General features: G+C 46.3%; 2 protein-coding genes and 1 long non-coding RNA gene across 5 annotated transcripts in view; 2 read left to right on the plus strand and 1 right to left on the minus strand.

Moving 5' to 3' along the window:
* LOC148124962 (uncharacterized) overlaps positions 1–21,404 on the minus strand; it is an 88,713-nt gene that overhangs the window by 18,615 nt on the left and 48,694 nt on the right. The window lies entirely within an intron of this gene.
* LOC113453230 (phospholipase A2 inhibitor and Ly6/PLAUR domain-containing protein-like) lies at positions 61–12,881 on the plus strand. 2 transcript variants are annotated; one of them, XM_087940067.1, is made up of 6 exons: positions 61–1,502; positions 6,629–6,727; positions 7,626–7,742; positions 10,247–10,399; positions 11,688–11,831; positions 12,597–12,881. In XM_087940067.1, the coding sequence occupies exons 2-6, from the start codon at positions 6,676–6,678 to the stop codon at positions 12,743–12,745; spliced, it is 615 nt and encodes a 204-aa protein (XP_087796193.1). In that variant the 5' UTR covers positions 61–1,502; positions 6,629–6,675; the 3' UTR covers positions 12,746–12,881. The 2 variants fall into 2 exon arrangements, with proteins under 2 accessions (XP_087796193.1, XP_087796194.1); XM_087940068.1 differs by having other exon boundaries at positions 1,262–1,367.
* Positions 14,941–21,363, plus strand: LOC148124963 (phospholipase A2 inhibitor and Ly6/PLAUR domain-containing protein-like). The gene is made up of 5 exons (XM_087940066.1): positions 14,941–15,090; positions 16,426–16,542; positions 17,332–17,484; positions 19,088–19,231; positions 21,084–21,363. Exons 1-5 carry the CDS (start codon positions 15,039–15,041, stop codon positions 21,230–21,232), a joined length of 615 nt encoding a protein of 204 aa, XP_087796192.1. The 5' UTR covers positions 14,941–15,038; the 3' UTR covers positions 21,233–21,363.

Genomic DNA, 21,404 nt, shown 5'->3' on the forward strand with positions numbered 1-21,404 from the left:
AGCGAGCGGGAGGGTCAGGGGGTTGGGGTTGGGATTTTGTGGCGCATGCTCACATTCGCTCCTTTCGGTCGTGACGCTATGGCGCCGAAGCGCGGTTCTTCCCTTCTGCGCATGCGATTTTTGCGCGGGGTTAGATTTTCAAAATTTGGACGCTTTTTGAGGCGTGTGGAACTTCACTTCTCAGGATACCTCAGCCAGCATAGTCGTATTGAGGAGTTCTGGGGAGTTGAAGGCCAAATAAAGTGGCCCTGTTTGAAAAACACTGAGTGGGATTTCCCAACCCTTACTCACTCTTTGTAACCATTGGTTGATGAAATGAAATCTCTAATGTGGTCTTATCTCTGAAAAGACACATAAGTAACAACTCTTTTTAAAAAATTGAATGAATACCAACAAAAGTAGCAATGCATTATTTCTATGAGTCAAGTTATTAATCTAGTATCAATATGCTTACTTATTCAGTAGTAAAAAAAAAAATCCTCTGAAAAAAAAAATCCATAGGGCAATGCTTCCCATCCCTGGCAACTTTTAAAATGGATGCATGTCAACTCCCAGAATTGCCCAGCCAGAAACAAAGATTGAGAGAAACTGCCACAGGGACAGAAAATTAATTTATTCATTGATTTATTCTGATCCTGGCAATGTTGGATTTAAAAAGCGGTGTTGGATGCTAGGGAAGTTGGAATCCAACATATCCGAAGGTTGCCTGGTTGGAAAAGGATGGTGGACACCATAGTTTTTACATCAGCTGGTGTTGGTGTTTTAAAACCTGACCCTGCCCTCCCATTCCAAATTTCCAGATGAAACAAATTTTGCAATAGCTGTGGGGCAGTGCCCCTTAGAAGAATCCAAGTCATAGTCTGGGAATCCTAGATTTCACATTCTTGAAAATAGTCAAGAATGCCTTTAAAATTGTTATAGGTGTTGTATTGGTCGATCGATCACAAAGAGACGTGAGGCAGTGACTTAGTTTAAAGTTCTTTTTATTTCAAGTTGAATCCGGCTGAGTATGCGGTGGCTTATATTGAACTGGTGCCAGGTGCCGCGGCCAATGACAGCCGTTCGAATCACCCGCGATCGGCTCGGCCAATCACGGTTGCTTTATAATGGCCAATCAGTGCCGCGCACTCGACCGATCCGGTTGCTGTGCATTTGGCCAATCAGGAGTGCAGGTTTCCAAGAATGCAAATGTCCATACAGAACACTCCCCCCCCTCTTGGTTCGGTCCTACGTGACGTAGTCCCGTAAGTAGGTGGGGCTCCGTACTTGCCCACTGGACCTGCGCAGGTTAGTTGTCTCTTGGCTGCCGGCTGGTTCGCTCGAGGTCTGTGTCGCTCTCCGCCTCGTTGATGGAACCACCTGGAAGGGTGAATTGGGCCTCTCGCCACAGCTCTCTCCTGGTCTACCTGGGCTGGTCGAGCTGCTGGCTTCACTGTTCCTGCTTGGGCTTCCTGGGCTGGTCGAGCTGGCTTGGAGCGGGTCATTTCCTGGTGCTTCGGTTGGTGAGTATTCCTGGTTTCTTTTTTAATGGGGTTGTCTGTTTTGTTCTTCGGGGTTTTCCCTCCCCTCTTGGTTGGTGTTTTGGTGTTCCCTCTCTGCTCCTGGTTCTCTGTTTCTGTGTGCTTGTGTGTCGGTTGTATTTCCTGCAGTGGTTCTCGATCTTAGCTGATCGATGTGTCATTTCCATGCTCGCCCGTCGTTTGTTAGTAGCCGGTACAAGCGGGGACCTGTTACCTGGGTTATCGTTGCCGGAATCCAGAGTGGGTCTCCTGTGAAGTTCTTTGCATATACCGCGTCTCCTGGTGTGAACGTCTGGTGCTTGCTGGAGGAGTCGGAGGGTTTTTCTGGGTTGTATGTGGGGTGCAGCTGGTCGAGTGGTGATCGCAGCTTTCTCCCCATAAGCAGCTCTGCCGGGCTCTTGTTCGTTGTTGTGTTCAGGGTTATGTGTTGTATGAATAGCATCCTGTTGATTTTGTCCTGTATCTCCCCGGTTTCGATTTTTTGAATTGTCTTTTTCATAAATTGGACCATTTTTTCTGCCCTCCCATTCGCCGCCGGGTGAGCCGGTGCTGTCAGCGCATGCCGAATCCCCCGTTCCGCCAGGAATCTTTCGAAGGGTAGCGTGGTGAACTGGGGCCCGTTGTCAGATACAATGACATATGGGAGGCCGTGGGTTGCGAATAATTTGCTGAGTTCCTTGATGACGGCTTCTGTGGTGGTTGTTCTCATGTTGATTACCTCCAGCCAGTTGGAGTAAGTGTCTACCGTCACCAGGAATGTGTGTCCTTTGGTGGGTCCAGCGAAATCTATATGAATCCTGGACCATGGCCCTCTGGGGGTTTCCCATTCTAGGATCGGGGCGGCGGGAGGGCTCGGCCTGGATTCTTGGCATTGCTTGCATGACGCCACCCAGGCTTCGATTTCTTTGTCCATCCCTGGCCACCAAGCATGACTTCTGGCCAAGGCTTTTGTTCTAACGATGCCAGGGTGCCCTTCGTGCAGCATGTCCAAGACTCTTTCCTGTAGTTTTTCCGGGATTATGACCCTGTCTCCCCACAGTAGGCAGCCTTTTTGTGTGAAGAGTTCTGGAAGGTTCTGAATTGTTCATCGTCGTCCTTCTCAGGCCACCCTTTCTCCACCCACTTTAAGACCCGCGCCAGACGTTTGTCTTTATTGGTTTCCTGGGCAATGTCTGACGTGGTTAGGGGGAGGTTGGGTAAGGTCTCTATACTCAGGGTGGACATGGCGGGTGCTGGGTCAGCGTTCAGGTCGGGTAGTGGTGTGCGGCTCAATGCATCTGCGTGCGAGATTGACTTACTGGGGCGGTGGTCTAGCCGGTAATTGTAGGCGGCGAGGAATTTGGACCACCTCGTCATCCTCGGGGATAGGATGTTCAGGGTAGCCCTGTCCCCTGCTAGGATCCCGAGCAGCGGTTTGTAGTCTGTGATGATGGAGAAAGTCCTGCCGTAAAGGTACTCGTGGAACTTCTTTATGGCTGCGACGATTGCCAGGGCCTCCTTGTCCAGCTGGCTGTAATTTCTTTCCGGTTTTAAGAGAGTCCTTGAAAAGAAAGCGATGGGTGCTTCTTTTCCATCAGCGAGGGTGTGGCTGAGGATGGCCCCGACGCCGAAGATCGCATGTTACTGTTAGGGGTAGTGTCTCGCTGTATTGGATGAGAACAGCGTCCGATGTGAGTAGGTCTTTTGTTCGGTTGAATGCGTCTTCCTCTCGCCTTCCCCAGCTCCAGGTGGCTGTCTTGTCGAGCAGCCTATGCAATGGTTCTGCCGCAGTTGCCTTTGGGGGCAGGAAAACATTATAGAAGTTAATCAACCCCAGAAACGGCTGCAATTCAGTTTTATTTCTTGGCCTAGGGGCTTCCTTGATGGCTCTGATTTTTTGTTCTGTTGGGTGGATCCCGTGCTGGTCTAGGAGGTACCCTAGGAACTCGACTCTTTCTGTCCGCAGTTGGCATTTCTCTTTCTTGACTTTTAGTCCTGCGTCTTTGAACCTTTGAAGCACCTCCCTCAGGTGGCTTTCCAGTTGTTTTTGGTTGGCCGCTGACACCAGCACGTCGTCAAAATAGGGTATGACCCCCTTGATGCCTTGGAGTAGCCTCTCCATTAAACTTTGAAAAAACCCCGGGGCTACGCTGACTCCGAACTGGAGCCTCTTGCATCGGAAAGCCCCGCGGTGGGTGACTATGGTCTATGCCTCCGCGGTTTCCTCATCGACTGGCAGTTGCTGATAAGCTTGTGCCAGGTCGAGTTTGGCGAAGATCTTGCCTCCCCCCAGTGAGTGCAGAAGGTGCTGTACTACTGGGACGGGGTAAGCGCTTTGTTGCAGCACGCGGTTGAGGGTGGCCTTATAGTCACCACAAATTCTCACTGACCCATTTGGTTTTACCGGGGTGGCTATTGGGGTCTCCCACCTGGCATGGTCCGTTGGCTTGAGTACTCCTTGTTCGATGAGCTTATTTAGTTGCTTGTCGATCTTGGGCCTGAGTGCAAAGGGTACTCGCTGGGGTTTGAGGTGGATTGGGGTGATGCCAGGGTCTAGGTTGAAGGTTATCGGGGCCCCTCGGTACTTGCCTAGGCTGCCGTCGAAGACCTCTTGGAAATCCCTTGCGAGCTGCTCCTCCCAGTCCGTCTCGGCGACGTGGTTGGTGCCCATCACCTCTATTCCTAGTGGTGCGAACCATTGTAGTCCCAGGAGGCTAGGGCGGTCCTTCTCTACGATAGTTAAGGGGAGTATCTCGGTGCACCCCTTGAAGGTGATTTTAAAATGTCCGATTCCTACCACGGGGATGCGGTTCCCCTGGTAGTCCTTGAGGATGAGTTTCTGGCTATCAAGTTTGCGCCGATGTATGGTTGGCACCAGGCGCTTGTTTTCCCACCATGCGACCATGGAGAGGTAGGATCCGGAATCCACCTCCATTTTGCATGGGCGGTCTTCAATGCCCACCTCCACGTGGACCTTCCGGCCATCCCAGTTTGAAGAATGGCCGATAATAACCGTCTGGTGGGTTTCTTCTCGTTGTTGAGCCTCGTTGAAACGCCTGCTCCTTCCTTCCCGGCTCCATCGGCTCTCGGTGTTTCGGTCTCGGGTCCTCAGGGGGGTGCTGTCTCGTCTTCGCGGGCTGCTGTCTCGGCGCTGGGGGTTGTGGTTTTGTTTAAAATGGCATACTTTGGCAATGTGGCCCCGCTTGTCGCAATGCCGGCATATTGTGTCAAGGAACCGGCATTCTGACCGTGGGTGATCGCCGCCGCACCCGGCGCATTGGAACCTCGGCTTACGGCTTCGCCGCTCGCGCCGGTCTCGATCTGTCTGGAGCCGGTGGATGTCTTCCTCATCGTCCTCGGAGTCGGTAGGGGAGTCGAGATCGCCATGATGTATGGAGGTGGTTGCTCGGCGGCTGGTCTCGGTCTGCCTCTCGGGGGTCGGGGTCACCTCGGTTGTTGTGGGGCGATCCGTGGTGCTTGTTTGCCGCATGCGGGCTGCCGATTTTCTGGTTGCCTCCGCTGCTGTTACCTCGGCGAGGGCATCGGTGAGGGATATATCGCCTCTCGCCATGAGTCAGTTTTGCAGGATGGGGTCTTTGAGGCCGAGGATGACATGGTCCCACAGGGCTTCGTCGAGATCGGTGAAACCGCACAGGCCCCCGAGGTCCTGTAGATCAGCTCTTTTTATTTCAAGTTGAATCTGCCGCCGGCTGAGTATGCGGCGGCTTATATTGAACTGGTGCGGGGCGCCGCGGCCAATGACAGCCGTTCGAATCACCCGTGATCGGCTCGGCCAATCGCGGTTGCTTCGTAACGGCCAATCAGTGCCGCGCACTCGACCAATCCGGTTGCTGTGCGTTTGGCCAATCAGGAGTGCAGGTTTCCAAGAATGCAAATGTCCATACAGAACAATAGGGACACACTCTAAAATGTGGTTTGTTTTATTCAGGTTTAGTATATTGGGTGAGCTATCAGTAAATCATAATTGATAACTTAAAATGGATGCTGTGATCTCAAAATGTCCCAATATAGGAGTCATAATGTTTTTGAATTTTAATTAATGTTGAGACTTTGGGGACCTCGCAACCGTTCATTAATGCTCAAGTCTGAGAGGAGCATCCTATTTAATTGCGTGGTGTGGCTACAGCAGTAATATTTCCTCTCCAAACCTGGTCTGGAAACACACGTCTCTTTTGCAGAAGTCAGTGTTACGTCTCTTTGGATTCAGATACTCTTGGAATTTCTTTAACCACCATGCTTAAGATGTGGGTTTGTTTGAGTCCCTTTATTAGGTGTGAAGCCATTTCATGGTTGCTTAACACCATGGTAAATTTTATATACCCAGAAGTTCTTTTTACATTGAACTTCTTCACCCAGTGCACAAAGTGACAATTTGAACTGCCTAATGGGCAGTTACAGAAGGGATCGTGCCATGGATACACTGGCTATTTCCAACTGGGAATAACCGTAGCCACAACCCTAGGACTATCCAGTCATCAGGATGCAAAATAGTGGCCAGAATCTTGAAAACTAAACCCTACAAGGAAGGCTCTCAGCACCTGCTAAGAAGCCTGCTTGCCCACAGGTTCACAATGAACCTCCACCCCCTTAAACATGTACAAAAATACACATTTTGTTACTCTTGGAAATAAAAGCAATTTGAAGAGGTGGTTCTGAATGATTGCAATCTTGGCATCCAGGTGGCTGTTCTCCCCCACCCACCCTCTGTGCCAAGCTGCTGTGAAAACTTAGATGACCAGGACCAATGCAAATGGGGTCATTCGTTCTGGAGAAAATGTGAAATGGCTTTTAGATTTTAGATAAGGAAGCATTCCTCTTTTCTCTGGCTTTCATTTTATATTCCCTGAATTAAAATGCAACACCTTGGCTCCCTCCCTTGCCAACCACAAGAGACATTTCAGAAAATGAAGTTGGTTGTGCTCCTTTTGGCGAGGGGCGTACAGCCACCTGGCACACAAAGGGGCCTCTTGAGGCCATCAGCAGACAAGGAAATCAGCTGTGAAGAGAGCTAAGGGGGGCTGCCCAGGTTTTTAGTGCCTCTCAAGCCAATCCTGTTTACTCCCTCCCTCCCTCCCCCTTATGTAACTGGTCCAGTATATATTCCCCAGGTTCCACCTGAGAATCTACGGATCTCCAGATTACAAGATTCAACATCATGGCATCTTTGTCCAGCCTCAGTTTCCTTCTGGCTACGCTCCTAACTCAAGGTAAGCTTGCTTTGAGCTAGTTATGGGCACTGCAGTCTTTCTGCTTTACAACTAGAGTAAAGGCAAGATGGATGCATCCATTCCTGGAGGTATGCTTGTATCCTTGCATATTTTTACCTTGCTCTAGAGGCCATAGGTTAGAAGAGGGGATCAACCTATTCTCCAAAGCACCAGAAGGCAAGACAAGAAACAATGGGTGGAAACTAGACAAAGAAAGGAGCAACCTAGAATAAGAGAAATTTCCTGACAGAACAATTAACTAGTGGAATGGCTTGCCTTCAGAAGTTATGGGTTCTTCATCACTGGAGGCTTTTAAGAAGAGACTGGACACTTGTCTAGAATGGTACAGAGGATCCTGCTTGAGCAGGGGGCTGGACTAGAAGACCTTCAAGGTCCCTTCCAACTCTGTTACTCTGTTATTCTGAGTGTGGATTCAAGAGGGGCTACTAAAGATGGACAACCTCATTTGGTGAAGGCCAGGAACTCTAGTTGGATTTCCTACATCTTCTCATTCTGATGAAACTCTGACCTATGCTTTCTCCACACCGGCTGAGGACCTCTCAAACCCATTTTTTTTTTGTTTTAAAATATCTTTTTTTCATGAAAAAATATTATTTATTTAAGATCTCATGGGTTCAATATTGCTGCTTTTACATGATTCAATAAATATTCTAAAAATGTGTCCATTTTCATATGGTAAATATCAATAAAGACAAAACCCCTGCAAGCCAAAGCTCCTTGAAAGGTCTTCATCATTTTTAAAACCAGGAAGGAGGAACCCTAAGAACACAAAGGTTAAGAAACACCACTCTGCACCATGAGATGTATTCAATGAAGCCTAGTTTCTCCATCATAGGTTATTGAATAAGCCACAGTTCATCTCTGTTGTTTTCTCCAGGTTCCTGTTTGATCTGTGTGACCTGTAGAGGTCTAGGTGAAGACTGCACTGGCGTAAACCAGATCTGTGACGTGACTGAAGATGCCTGCTTTTTTTCTGTAGGAATAAATACCTTGTGTGAGTAAAAGATCTCAAGACTTGCTTTGAACCAGCAGAGGGAGTTAAGAGATCTAAGTTCCCAGAAGAGCAGATGGGACAGTGGTTGGTTTCCAATTTTTTTTTTCATCTGGGCAATCTTATCACCAAAACGTTGGAGAAGGTCTTCCCAATATGTTGATTTATTGATCCACTAACTAATAACCCGGCTGTTGCCTGGGTACTTCTTTATCCCAATCCTCTATTAGACAGAATGGCAGATGTCAAGCGTGGGCTGTCCTCCCTCCTTCCATTAACTTCTCCACAATTCTTGAAGAAGCAATTGCAAAGGCAACTTCTCCCTGAGCCCTGATTGTGATCTGTGTGATGTAGGTCCTGCGGGGATCTCCTAGCGGTGCAGGCAGGTCCTCTTACAAACGCCCCCTTGTGGAGTACTGTGAAGCTGTTACCATGGCAACTCCACTGGGCTCTAGGCTGTATCTTCACAGATCAGCCTCCCCCCCCTCCCCCGCCATGCAGTGTTAGGGGTATCTTACCCGCACAGTATTTGTTTCCAGAGAATAAGTCATCTGTGTACCAAGTTTGGTTGAAATTGCTTGACACGTTCCAGAGTTATGCATTTTTATATATTTTAAACATTGCAAAACATACTGCCCACCCTTTGAACTATAATATCCTATGGAGGTCCAGTTGGCCCCAACGCTGTTTGGCCTTCCATAAGGTTGCTGACCTGAAGATGAAACTCAAATACTTTGGCAGCCACCTCATGAGAAGGAAGAACTCACTGGAGAGGAGCCTAACGCTGGGAAAGATTGAGGGGAATGGAAGAAGGGGAGAAGGCAGAGAATGAAGTGGCTGGATGGAGTCCCTGAAGCAGTAGGCGTGAGCTTAAGTGGGCTCCAGAAGAAGGTAGAGGACAGGAAGGCTTGGAGGAATGTTGTCCATGGGGTTGTGATAGGTCAGACCTGACTTTGCAACTAACAACAACAACATCAAGGTTTCTGACACCTGGTTCTGTCACCAAACTTTGGGGATGGGTAGGACATGGTGGCTCAGTGGCTAAGACGCTGAGCTTGTCGGTCAGAAAGGTCAGCAGTTCGAATCCCTAGTGCTGCGTAACAGAGTGAGTTCCCATTACTTGTCCCAGCTTCGAAAGCGCATAAAAATGCAAATAGAAAAATAGGGACCACTTTGGTGGGAAGGGAACAGCGTTCCACGAGTCTTTGGTGTTTAGCCATGCCAGCCACATGACCACAGAGATGTTATTGGACAGCGCTGGCTCTTCAGCTTTGTAACTTGTGTGTGTGTATGCATATATATGTATATATATATATATATACATACACACACACACACACACACACACACACACACACACACATACATACATGAAAACAGAAAGACCCTTGCCTTTCCATACACACACATACAAACACAAATATTGTTAGCCACTCAGAGTCATTAACATGAGATGGGCAGTTCTGCTGGTCTAATGACCAAAGATTGATCAATTGGCTAAGATGGGAGGCCATTTTAGTTGAATATGTAAATATTCCCCAAAATAGCTTTTTTTAAAGGATTGGAATAAATAAATAACAATAGATATCCTATTATTTTCTTCCAGTACTCTAATGAACAGTCTTGCACATCCCCTTGTGTTTTATGCCCCCAATCTGTGATGATCGGTATAGGAAGTATTATAATGACATAGAATATCTGCATTACAGAGGTGAAGTGGAATAGAAATCAATATATACCTATGTAAGGGGTGTGTGTATATGCCTAAATATTCAAATTAAGCATATTATATTCTTGTGCACCACCCATATATCTTCCTTCAAAATCAATCATCACTAGACTTCCTTTCTGAATACCTAGAACCCCATTATTCTGAATCTAGAAAAGCAGAAAAGTCTCTCCAGTTTCCGAATACTGTACTGAGCTTTGAAGGGTCAAAAAAGCAGCGGGGCTACTACGGCCCCTTTCTTCAATGTGTGCTTTCCAGATACAGTGAGGAATAATTTCCATTATTCCCCATCACGACGGTGGGAGAAATAATAAGCAAGTGGCAGAGTTCCCTGCTCCCATCCTTCTTTTCCCACTTAGTGTCACTGTCTAGATGACTATGGAGTTTCTCAGTCATCCAGATTATGGTTGTCCCAAAAATGCTTGTTTTTTTTCTTCAAGAGACAACTTGGCTTTCTGTTTTTTCCTTTCTAGATGTTTTGCTTCTCATCCAAGAAGCTTCTTCAGTTCTGATTGGATTGGTGGGGAATGGAAGGATTTCAGTCAGAGCTGAAAAATCTTCTTGGATGAGAAGCGAAACATCTTCAAAGAAAAGCCAGAAAGTCCAGTTGCCTCTTGAAAGAAAGAAAGAAAGAAAGAAAAGAGCAACTTTGGGTGTCATCGTCCAGGTTAGCTTGCAGTGGAAATTGATGGTGCTTTCAGTCATTTTACCAAAGAAATTTTCAGCAAGGTGTTACCTAATTTAACCAAACCTCTTTTATCTGCATCTTCTTCACCAGTTTCTAATAAAACCACAGAGACTGTCAAACTCTGTTCTGATCGCACAGACTGCCAGGATGAATCCGTCAGTGTCACCTTCAACTCTGAGAACCATTTCTGGCTCACCACCAGCTGTTGCCAAGGAGACCTGTGCAACAACAAAAAGTTGGACAGTAAGGAACTATTTGTCTTCTCCCCAACTAAAGTTTCTGAAGTTGGTATCTTTATTCCCCCAAATTTTCACTGAGGTTGCTTACTTCCATGTACTCTTTTCTACCTGATTTGGCATATCCATTTGCAACGGCCATCAGGTCCAACTCTGCTCAAAATTTAAGCCTTTTAAAACAATTAATTGAACATGGTTTATACATCCTTCCAGTTCAAAGCAGGCTCGGAGTGGCACACCAGCCCCCTCATTGTAAACACCAGATTAAAACAAGCCATGGACATGAGAAATAAAACCATTTCATGCTAGCAATTCATACAAAAGGTTTGAAGGAAACGAGGAATGCAAACACCCCCTAGGCCAAAATTCAAACTTAATTCCTCAACATTCCTAATGTGCCGGCCATGGTTTTCTTAAAATTAAGAGGGAAGATCTGAGATTTGGATTTCCAAGGGGAGCATCCCGATTTCAAAGTGAACATCAGTTTTGCTGATGAACATCAAGGTGGCAAGAAACACGTGGAGAAGCATTTCGATGCATTTCAAAGGACCTCCCTCTTGATGGATCCCGCTGAGAAATTCCACTTGCAATTTCCAAGATTCTGTAAAACGTCTGCAGGAACTGTGCAGTTCACAAAAACTTCTGTCTCTTAACCAAAGATATCTTTTGCTACCTGGAAAGTTGCAAGTGGGAGCAGACGAGCCATTAGATTCTAGCAGCACTGTTCATTCAAGATAAGAAGTCGCAATAAACCAACATCCAGCTCCCAGCTGACAGCCCCCTTTATAGGAAACTGAGTTTAACATACGTCCGCACTTGCATGGACGTAACACTACCCTAGATTAATTCACCTCGCCTGCAATGCTGTCTATTGAAATCTGTGTTGTTCCTATTTCCTTGATCTTACCTAACTGAGTGGCTCATCCTTGCTATCAACTCCCAGAATCCATAGGCATGCTGGCCAGAAAATTCTAGGAGTTGAGCCCATACATGCTGGCTGGGCAGTGGCAGATTAAGGCACACTGGTGTCCCTAAGCACAGACAAACCCTGGTGCCTCCCTCCTTTGTACATACTGTACAAATGTAGCTATATTCTCAACTTTGTGGTGCCCCCTTTGGGCCTGGTGCCCTAAGCACCTGCTTAGTCTGCTTAATGGTTAATACCCCACTGTGACTGGGGAATTCTGGGAGTGGAAATCCACACACCTTCCAACTGCCAAGGTTTAGAAACACTGTCTGTTATCACCTCTTTCTGGTGTTCCTTCTCCTACATCTGTATGGCATAATCTTTGTAGTGCCTGATAAGAATACCACCCTCAATGGGCTGACCTGCCCAGTATGCTTTGGCGTTGGCTTGGATCAGTGCGAAGTGGACGGTTCTCTGAACTGCACAGGAGAAGAAAATCATTGTATAACCACATCTGGAACCATGACTACTGGTAAGTTTCATTTTCATTTTCATGTTGTGGGGTCAACACCAGGTCATACACAGAAGTCAACAAGAAGGTATAGTGTCTTGTGTGAACCCAGCCAAAAGGCCCGGTTTATGACGAGTATGCAAGATACTATCCCTGTAGGTTCCACAAAACAGTTGAGAGACTGTTGTTCAGAACATGAATAACAGAGTTGGAAGGGACCTTGGAGGTCCTTGGAGTCCAACCCTCTGCTCAAACATGAAACCCTACACCATTTCAGACAAGGGGCTGTCCAGTCTCTTCTTAAAATCCTCCATGGCAACTTCTGGAGGCAAGTTGTTCCATTGTCCTCACTGTCAGGAAATTTCTCCTTAGTTCTAGGTTGCTCCTCTCCTGGATTAGTTTCCACCTGTTGCTTCTTGTCCTGCCTTCAGGTGGTTTGGAGAATAGCTTGACTTCCTCTTTGGGGCAGCCCCTCAAATACTGGAAGACTGCTATCATGTCACCCCTAGTCCTTCTTTTCATTAAGCGAGACCTACCCAGGTCCTGCAACCAAACCTTTTGGAGTGATAGCCAAGGTAGAATTTGAACAGGCAACCTGGCAGCTCTCCTTTTGGATGCCACAAGAACCCTTTAATTCAGGGGTCTCCAACCTTGGCAACTTTAAGCCTGGCGGATTTCAACTCCCAGAATTCCCTAGCCAGCAAACCTGGGAGTTCAAGTCCTCCAGGCTTAAAGTTGCCAAGGTTGGAGACCTCTGCTTCAACTGACTGAATTTTTGTTCCCCAGGTGACGATTCTATGACGATTGCTTCCAGAGGCTGCAGCTCTGCCTCAGCATGTGCTCTGCCTGTGGATACCGACATTTATTCTGCAGGAATCACTTTTCGCCTCGAGAAAATTGAGTGCAGCCTGGCTGTGACAGCCAACAGCACCTAAGGGAGGCCCTGGTGATAAGGGCCACCGAAGAATCCCCTCAGAAGATTTTCCCCCCCTCACTGTCTTGCAGCTTGGGAATGTGGGCCTGGTATTATCTCCTTTACTGAATGTAATGAATAAACAGCATGAAAAACCAGCACGAATGTATATTGGTGGTTTTTATATCTCACCTTTAGTATTTTTCTAAAAAACCCTCAAGCCATACCTAATGCTCCTTCCTCCTCTTAAATAGGAATCTCGTTTCCCTGACGATAAAAGTGAAGAGATTGGGACTGCATTCATATATTTATTTATTTTCCTTATAGTTTCATTCTATAAATAAACACAACAAAGGAGAAAAAAAGAATAGAAAAAAATAAAAGGAACAAAACTACAAAGAAATCACCATATACACCATACAGATACATGCAATCTATAATTATTATTCTTTTCCTCCCTTTAATGTGAATATATACATATATGAGAAGCCTAGATATATGGCTTATCATAGTTTATAATGTCTATATAAAACTTTATGTAACAATTTCATAGAGTCTATTGCTTCAGTGACTCCGTCCAGCCACCTCATTCTCTGTCGTCCCTTCCTTCTTCTATTGTCCTCAGTCTTCCCCAGCATTAGCCTCTTCTCCAGTGAGTCCAACAAAAGTAGCAATGCATTATTTCTATCAGTCAGGTTATTAATCTAGTGTCGGCATGTTTGTTTATTCAGTAGTAAAAAAAAATCAAAATGTCATCATGTTTTCAAATTTTAATTAATGTTGAGACCTTGAGGACTTCGCAACCTTTCATTAATGCTCAAGTCTGAGAGGAGCATCCTATTGAATTGTGTGGTGTGGTGACAGTAGTAATATTATTTCCTCTCCAAAACTGATCACACATCATTTTTTTACAAAAGTCAGTGTTACGCCTCTTCGGATTCAGACACTCTTGCAATTCCTTCAGCTGCCATGCTTAAGAACTGGGTTTGTTTGAATCCCTATGTTAGATATTGAGCCATTTCATGGCTGGTTGATGGCATGGTAAAGTTTTATATACCCAGAAGTTCTTTCTAGATTGGATCTCTTCACCCAGTGCAAAAGTGACCATTTGAACTGCCTAATGGGCAGTTACAAAGGGATCGCGCAGTGGTTATACTGAGGGTGGGATTAAAAAGCCCAAAAACCTGGTTGTCTGCCCGGTTGCTGGGTGGGCATGGCCATGTTTGGTGTGGCCTACAGGAACTTCCCCAGAATCTGGAGGCTTCCCTCGGGCCTCTGGGAGGGCAAAAACAGGACCCCCCCCCGCAGGCTCCAGAGGCCCTCCGGAAGCCAGAAACAAGCCCGTTTCGGCATTTGTGGAAGGGCTTTTTTTCACCCTCATGGAGCCTCCACATGGACCCGGCACTTACCTGTATCCAAACGGGCCGTGTGTAGACTCCTGGGAGGGGAGGGGCAGGGTGGGCAGGGCCAATCAGTCGGTTCAACTACTGGTTCGGCAAACCAGATATAAATTTAATATCCGGTTCGTTCAAACCGGCCTGAACCGGCTGAATCCCAGCCTGGTAATACTGGCCATTTCCAACTGGGAATAACCGTAGCCACAACCCTAGGACTATCCAGTTATCAGGATGCAAAATAGTGGCCAGAATCTTGAAAACTAAACCCTACAAGGAAGGCTCTCAGCACCTGCTAAGAAGCCTGCTTGCCCCCAGGTTCACAGTGAACCTCCACCCCCTTATACATGTACAAAAATACACATTTTGTTACTCTTGGAAATAAAAGCAATTTGAAGAGGTGGTTCTGAATGATTGCAGTCTTGGCATCCAGGTGGCTGTTCTCCCCCACCCACCCTCTGTGCCAAGCTGCAGTGAAAATTTAGATGACCAGGACTTGCTCCCAATGAAAATGGGGTCATTTGTTCTGGAGAAAATGTGAAGTGGCTTTTAGATTTTAGACAAGGAAGCATTCCTCTTTTCTCTGGCTTTCATTTTATATTCTATGAGTTGAAACGCAACACCTTGGCTCCTTCCCTTGCCAACCACAAGAGACATTTCAGAAAATGAAGTTGGTTGTGCTCCTTTTGGCGAGGGGAGTACAGCCACCTGGCACACAAAGGGGCCTCTTGAGGCCATCAGCAGACAAGGAAATCAGCTGTGAAGAGAGCTAAGGGGGGCTGCCCAGGTTTTAAGTACCTCTCAAGCCAATCCTGTTTACTCACTCACTCCCCTTTATATAACTGGTCCAGTATATATTCTCCCTCTCGGGATGCTTCCACCTCAGAATCTACGGATCTGCGGATTACAAGATTCAACATCATGGCATCTTTGTCCAGCCTCAGTTTCCTTCTGGCGACACTCCTAACTCAAGGTAAGTTTGCTTTGAACTAGTAATGCAGTCTTTCCGCTTTATAGCTAGATTAAAGGCAAGGTGGATGCATCCATTCTCAGAAATGTGCTTGTATCCTTGACCATTTTTACCTTGCTGTAGAAGCAGAGGCGGTATTCAGCAGGTTCTAACCAGTTCTAGAGAACCGGTAGTGGAAATTTTGAGTAGGTCAGAGAACCAGTAAATCCCACCTCTGACTGGCCTGCCCCCGTCTGTTCTCTGCCTCCCAATTCCCAGCTGATCGGCTGGGTCTTCTTTGCTTGCCCTGCACAGGAGAACAGAGCTGGAAAGCAGGTTAGTGGGGTGGGGAGGGAATTGGATTTTGCAGTAACCTTCCCCCAGGAGTGGGGCGGGAATGGAGATTTTACAGTATCCTGCCCCTGCCAAACCTATCAAGCTACACCCACCAAACCAAGCCACACTCACAGAACCAGTAGTAAAAATTTTGGAATCCCGCCACTATCAAGAAGCTGTAGGTTGGAAGAGGGGGTCAACCTATTGGCCAAAGCACCAGAAGGCAAGACAAGAAACAATGGATGGAAACTAGCTAAAGAGAGGATCAACCTAGAACTAAGAAATCTCCTGACAATTAGAGCAATTAACTAGTGGAATGGCTTGCCTTCAGAAGTTATGGGTGCTTCATCGCTGGAGGCTTTTAAGAAGAGACCGGACACTTGTCTAGATTGGTAGAGAATCTTGCTTGAGCAGGGGATTGGATTAAAAGACCTCCAAGGTCCCTTCCAACTCTGTTATTCTGAGTGTGGATTCAAGAGGGGCTACTAAAGATGGACAACCTCATTTGATGAAGGCCAGGAACTCTAGTTGGATTTCCTACATCTTCTCATTCTGATGAAACTCTGACCTATGCTTTCTCCACACTGGCTGAGGGCTCCTCAAACCCATCTCGGGAGTCTCCAAAATCAACATTATTTACTACATAGGGAAGATATTGACAAAAATTTAAAACAATGTCACTCATGTCTTCTCTTTAAATATATATATATATATATATATCTTGTTTTAATGAAAAAATATTATTTATTTAAGATCTCATGGGCTTAATATTGCTGCTTTTACATGGCTCAATAACTATTCTAAAAATGCGTCCATTTTCATACGGTAAATATCAATAAAGATAAAACCCCTGCAAGCCAAAGATCCTTGAAAGGTCTTCATCATTTTTAAAACCAGGAAGGAGGAATCCTAAGAACACAAAGGTTAAGAACCACCACTCTGCATAATGAGATGTATTCAGTGAAAGTTTCCCCATCATAGCTTATTGAATAAGTCACATCTCCTCTTTGTTGTTTTCTCCAGGTTCCTGTTTGATCTGTGAGACCTGTCAAAGTCCAGGTGAAGACTGCACTGGTATGAGACGCACCTGTGGAGAGACTGAAGATACCTGCCTTACCTTTGTAGGAATAAATTCCTTGTGTGAGTAAAAGATCTCAAGACTTGCTTTGAACCAGCAGAGGGAGTTAAGAGATCTAGGTTCCCAGAAGAGCAGATGGGACAGTGGTTGGTTTCCAAACTTCTTTTCAATTGGGCAACCTTATCACCAAAAACGTTGGAGAAGGTCTTCCCCATATGTTGATTTATTGATACGTGTCTACTTACTCGTATAGTATAGATATTAGAAAACATTATAAACTTTTTAAACATTATAAAACATATCGTTCACCCTTTGGATTATGACATTCTTTGTAGGTCCGCTGTTTGGCCTTCCATAAGGTTTCTGACACCTGGTTCTGTCACCAAACTTTGTATATTTAGGGGGACGTGGTGGCTCAGTGGCTAAGACGCTGAGCTTGTTGATCAGAAAGATCGGCAGTTTGGCAGTTTGAATCCCTAGCGCCACCTAACTGAATGAGCTCCCATTACTTGTCCCAGCTTCTGCCAACCTAGCAGTTTAAAAGCATGTAAAAATGCAAGTAGAAAAATAGGGACCACCTTTGGTGGGAAGGTAACAGCGTTCTGTGCGCCTTCGGTGTTTAGTCATGCCAGCCACATGACCACAGAGACGTTGTCGGCTTTGTAACGGAGATGAGCACCAGCGCCCCCTAGAGCCAGAAACAACTAGTATGTATCTGTGAGGGGAACCTTTAATTTGGGGGTCAGGAGATGGGGCTGAGCCTTGCATTGGCTATGTTAATTTTTCAGAAATTTTCAGCAAGGGGTTACCTAATTTAACCAAACCTCTCTTATCTGCGTCTTCTTCACCAGGGTCTGACAAAATCACCGAGACTGTCAAACGCTGCTCTGCTAGCAGCACCTGCTTGCCTGGACCCATCCGCGTCACCATCAATTCTGAGATCCATTTCTGGAGCGCCTCCAGCTGTTGCCAAGGAGACCTGTGCAACAACAAAAAGTTGGACAGTAAGGAACCGTTTGTCTTCTCCCCAACTAAAGTTCCTGAAGTTGGTATCCATATTTCCCCAAATTTTCACTGGGGTTGCTTACTTCCATGTACTCTTTTATATCTGATTTGGCATACCCAGTTGGAGCAGCCATCAGGTCAGAGGTGGTATTCAGCGGGTTCTGACCAGTTCTGGAGAACCGGTAGCGGAAATTTTGAGTAGTTTGGAGAGCTAGCAAATATCACCTCTGACTGGCCCCGCCCCCATCTATTCTCTGCCTCTCATTGAGTCCCAGCTGATTGGCTGGGCCTTCTTTGGTTGCCCTGCACAGGAGAACGGAGCTGGAAAGCAGGTTAGTGGGGTGGGGAGGGAATGGGGATTTTGCAGTATCCTTCCTTCCCTGGAGTGGGTGGGAATGGAGATTTTGCAGTACCTTTACCCTGCCATGCCCACCAAGCCACATCCACCAAGCCATGCCCACCAAGTCGCACCCACAGAACTGGTAGTAAAAAAAATTTGAATCCCACCACTGCATCAGGTCCAACTCTGCTCAAAATTTAAGACTTTTAAAAAATTAATTTAACATGGCTTCTACTGTACATCCTTCCAGTCAAAGCTGACTCGGAGTGGCACACCAGTCCCCTGGGGAAACACTGTCTGACATCACCTCTTTCTGGAGTTCCTTCTCCTACATCTCCCTGAGCCATCATCCTCCAGAGAACCTTTCCATCACCTCTTTGGGGGATTTTCAGTAGATTCTTCTTATACGAAAAGCAAACAAGGAGAAATTCCTTTTCCTATCTACTTCTCCATATTTTTTATATTTATATTTTTATATTTTATATTATATTTTTATATTTTATGTTTTTATATTTTATATTATATTCATATTTTTATATTATTTTTAATTATATTAATATTATTATATAATATTATTAATATATTTTGTTGTTTTATATTATTATTATTGTTGTTTTATATTATTATTATTGTTTTATATTATTATCATCATATTTTTTCCAAATCAAAGGTTGTTGGAACACCTAGGAAACCATCTTGCAAGATTGTCTGGCTGCAGGTGATTAAGACACTGCAGTCTTCAAGGCAGTGGCGGATTAAGGCTCACTGGTGCCTTAAGCACTGACAAATCTTGGTCTCTCCCTCCTTCGTACATACTGTACAAACAAAGCTCTATTCTCAACTTCATGGTGCCCCCTTTGGGCCTGGTGCTTCAATGGAATAAGGACCTCAGCTACAGTTCCGCCTCTTTGTGTCAAACCTGGCCTGGTTCCCACAAACAATAAAACTGTAATTGTCAGTGTACCATCAGCTGAAATTGAAGAAAACCGCTAGCTGTCTTTGAAACAGCCTGGAATAAAACCATGTCCCCCACCCCACCCCACTGCAACTGCCAGATCTGATTGGAAGTAGTAACTCATTCAGAATTCCAGTAGCATAATGGGCTTTCCCTAGATTTCTATGAGAGTTGTTTCTTGCGGCAGGTTTTATCATAAATATGCTTAGTGCAATAAATCCGTGCCTGTGAATGCTTTATTTATATGCGATGGTGTATAATTAAGGCCTGCTGAACTAAGGTTTCTGTATGGCATAATCTTTTGTAGTGCCTCCTGAAAATACTACCCTCAATGGGCTGACCTGCCCAGCTTGCTTTAACCTTGGCTCGGATCAGTGCGAAATGGTCGAGACTCTGAACTGTGTAGGGGAAGACAATCATTGTATAACCACATCCGGAACCCTAACTGCTAGTAAGTTGCATTTGCGTTTGCATTTTCATGTTGTGGGGTCACCACTGGGTCACACACGCAGAAGTCAACAAGAGCAGCGGTGGGATTCCACCACTTTCCCAACTGGTTCGGTGATCGCGCACCTAACGCACGCATGCGTGCAGCTTTCCCAACACCAGCTGAGGCTCTGCCATGCCAATCAGCAGAGAGGATAAAGAACAGAAAAGCACAGGGACAGGTGGGAGGGCCGATTGTGCGCTTTTCTCTACTTTCTTCTCTCAGCTGATCATCGTAGCTTTTTTTTTTAACATTACCAGTTGGGCCAAACCAGTAGCAATTTTTGCTACCGGTTCAGGGGAACCGGGCCGAACCGGTAGCATTTCACCACTGAACAAGAGGGTATAGTGCAGTGGTGCTAACCTTTTTGGGCTCCTGTGCCAAAAATTGTGTGCACGCTGGCACTCACGTACTCATGTGCCAGCACCCTGAAGGCAATGTGCACCCTGCCATGCCCCTTGTGCATGAGTGTGCAATCCCCCCCCATGCCCCCATGCCGCCCTCCCTTTACCTGCACTGCGCCTCACAGCTGATTTTTTCGGCTGGTTTGAGGCCTTTTGCTACCCAGAGGCTTGAAGAAAGCCTCTGCAGGCAGAATAGGCCTGTTTTGTCACTTCCTGTAATACCAGCCTGTTTTGTCACTTCCGGTATTACAGGAAGTAACTAAACAGGCCTATTTGGCCTGCAGAGGCTTTTTTCAAACCTCTGGGAGGCCGAAAAAGGCCTCAAACCAGCTGAAAATCAGCTGTGAGGCGCGTGCATGCACAGTGAGGTAAGTTTGCCTGCAGCTCGCGTGCCGGCACAAATGGCTCTGCATGCCATAGGTTTGCCATCACGGGTATAGTGTCTTGTGTGAACCCAGCCAAAAGACACGGTTCATGACGAGTATGCAAGATACTATCCCTGTAGGTTCCACAAAACAGCTGAGAGACTGTTCTTCAGAACATGAATAACAGAGTGGGAAGGCACCCTGGAGGTCCTCCAAGCCAACCTCCTGCTCAGGCAGGAAACCCTATACCCGTGATGGTGAACCTGTGGCACGCAGAGCCCTCTTTGTGGGCACGTGAGCCATCGCCCCAGCTCAGCTCTGCTGCGCATGTGTGTGTGTGCGTGCCTCCCATGGGCCATGCGTGGGGAACAGGGGGCGGGGGTGTTATATGTACTTGGACAGGGTGGGAGTGCATTCGCGGGGGCGTGTTGCATTTTGGGGATGCACATGCGCTCATGCATGCGCTTTGGGCACTTGGTGGCGAAAAGGTTAGCTATCACTGCCCTATACCATTTCAGACAAGTGGCTGTCCAGTCTCTTCTTAAAATCTTCCATGTTGGAGCCTCCACAACTTCTGGAGGCAACTCGTTCCATTGTTCTCACTGTCAGGAAATTTCTCCTTAGTTCTAGTTTGCTTGCCTCCTTGATTAGTTTCCCTCCATTGCTTCTTGTCCTGCCTTCAGGGCCTTTGGAGAGTAGGATGACTCTCTCTTCTTTGTGGCAGCCCCTTAGATCAAGGGTCTCCAATCTTGGCAACTTTACGACTTGTAGACTTCAACTCCCAGAATTCCTCAGCCAGGGCATGCTGGCTGAGGAATTCTGGGAGTTGAAGTCTACAAGTCGTAAAGTTGCCAAGATTGGAGACCCCTGCCTTAGATATTGGAAGTCTGCTGTCATGTCACTCCTAGTCCTTCTTTTCATTAAACTAGACATACCTAGTTCCAGCAACCGAACCATTTGGAGTGATAGCAGAGGTAGAATTTGAACAGGCAATCTGGCAGCTCTCCTTTTAGATGCCCCTTAATTGACTGAATTTTTGATCCCCAGGTGGCATTCCTATGACGATTGCTTCCAGAGGCTGCAGCTCTGCCTCAGCATGTGCTCTGCCCTTGGATACCAACATTTATTCTGCAGGAATCACTTTTCGCCTCAAGAAAATTGAGTGCAGCCCGGCTGTGACAGCCAACAGCACCTAAGGGAGGCCCTGGTGATAAGGGCCACCAAAGAATCCCCTCAGAAGATTTTCCCCCTCACTGTCTTGCAGCTTGGGAATGTGGGCCTGGTATTATCTCCTTTACTGAATGTAATGAATAAACAGCATGAAAAACCAGCACGAATGTATATTGGTGGTTTTTATATCTCACCTTT

The sequence above is a fragment of the Pseudonaja textilis genome, chromosome 10 (assembly GCF_049901715.1).
Source record: "Pseudonaja textilis isolate UNSWEBS1 chromosome 10, rPseTex1.2, whole genome shotgun sequence".
NCBI classification, from domain to species: domain Eukaryota; kingdom Metazoa; phylum Chordata; class Lepidosauria; order Squamata; family Elapidae; genus Pseudonaja; species Pseudonaja textilis.

What these genes read in the sequence shown, in the direction of transcription:
- LOC113453230 (XM_087940067.1), top strand. Translation starts at nt 6,676, where the DNA reads ATGGCATCTTTGTCCAGCCTCAGTTTCCTTCTGGCTACGCTCCTAACT. An exon ending in TGTAGGAATAAATACCTTGT is followed by an intron (nt 7,743 to 10,246) that starts GTGAGTAAAAGA and finishes CTTCTTCACCAG; the next exon opens with TTTCTAATAAAACCACAGAG. An exon ending in CAACAACAAAAAGTTGGACA is followed by an intron (nt 10,400 to 11,687) that starts GTAAGGAACTAT and finishes TAATCTTTGTAG; the next exon opens with TGCCTGATAAGAATACCACC.
- LOC148124963 (XM_087940066.1), top strand. Translation starts at nt 15,039, where the DNA reads ATGGCATCTTTGTCCAGCCTCAGTTTCCTTCTGGCGACACTCCTAACT. An exon ending in GGCGACACTCCTAACTCAAG is followed by an intron (nt 15,091 to 16,425) that starts GTAAGTTTGCTT and finishes TGTTTTCTCCAG; the next exon opens with GTTCCTGTTTGATCTGTGAG. An exon ending in TGTAGGAATAAATTCCTTGT is followed by an intron (nt 16,543 to 17,331) that starts GTGAGTAAAAGA and finishes CTTCTTCACCAG; the next exon opens with GGTCTGACAAAATCACCGAG.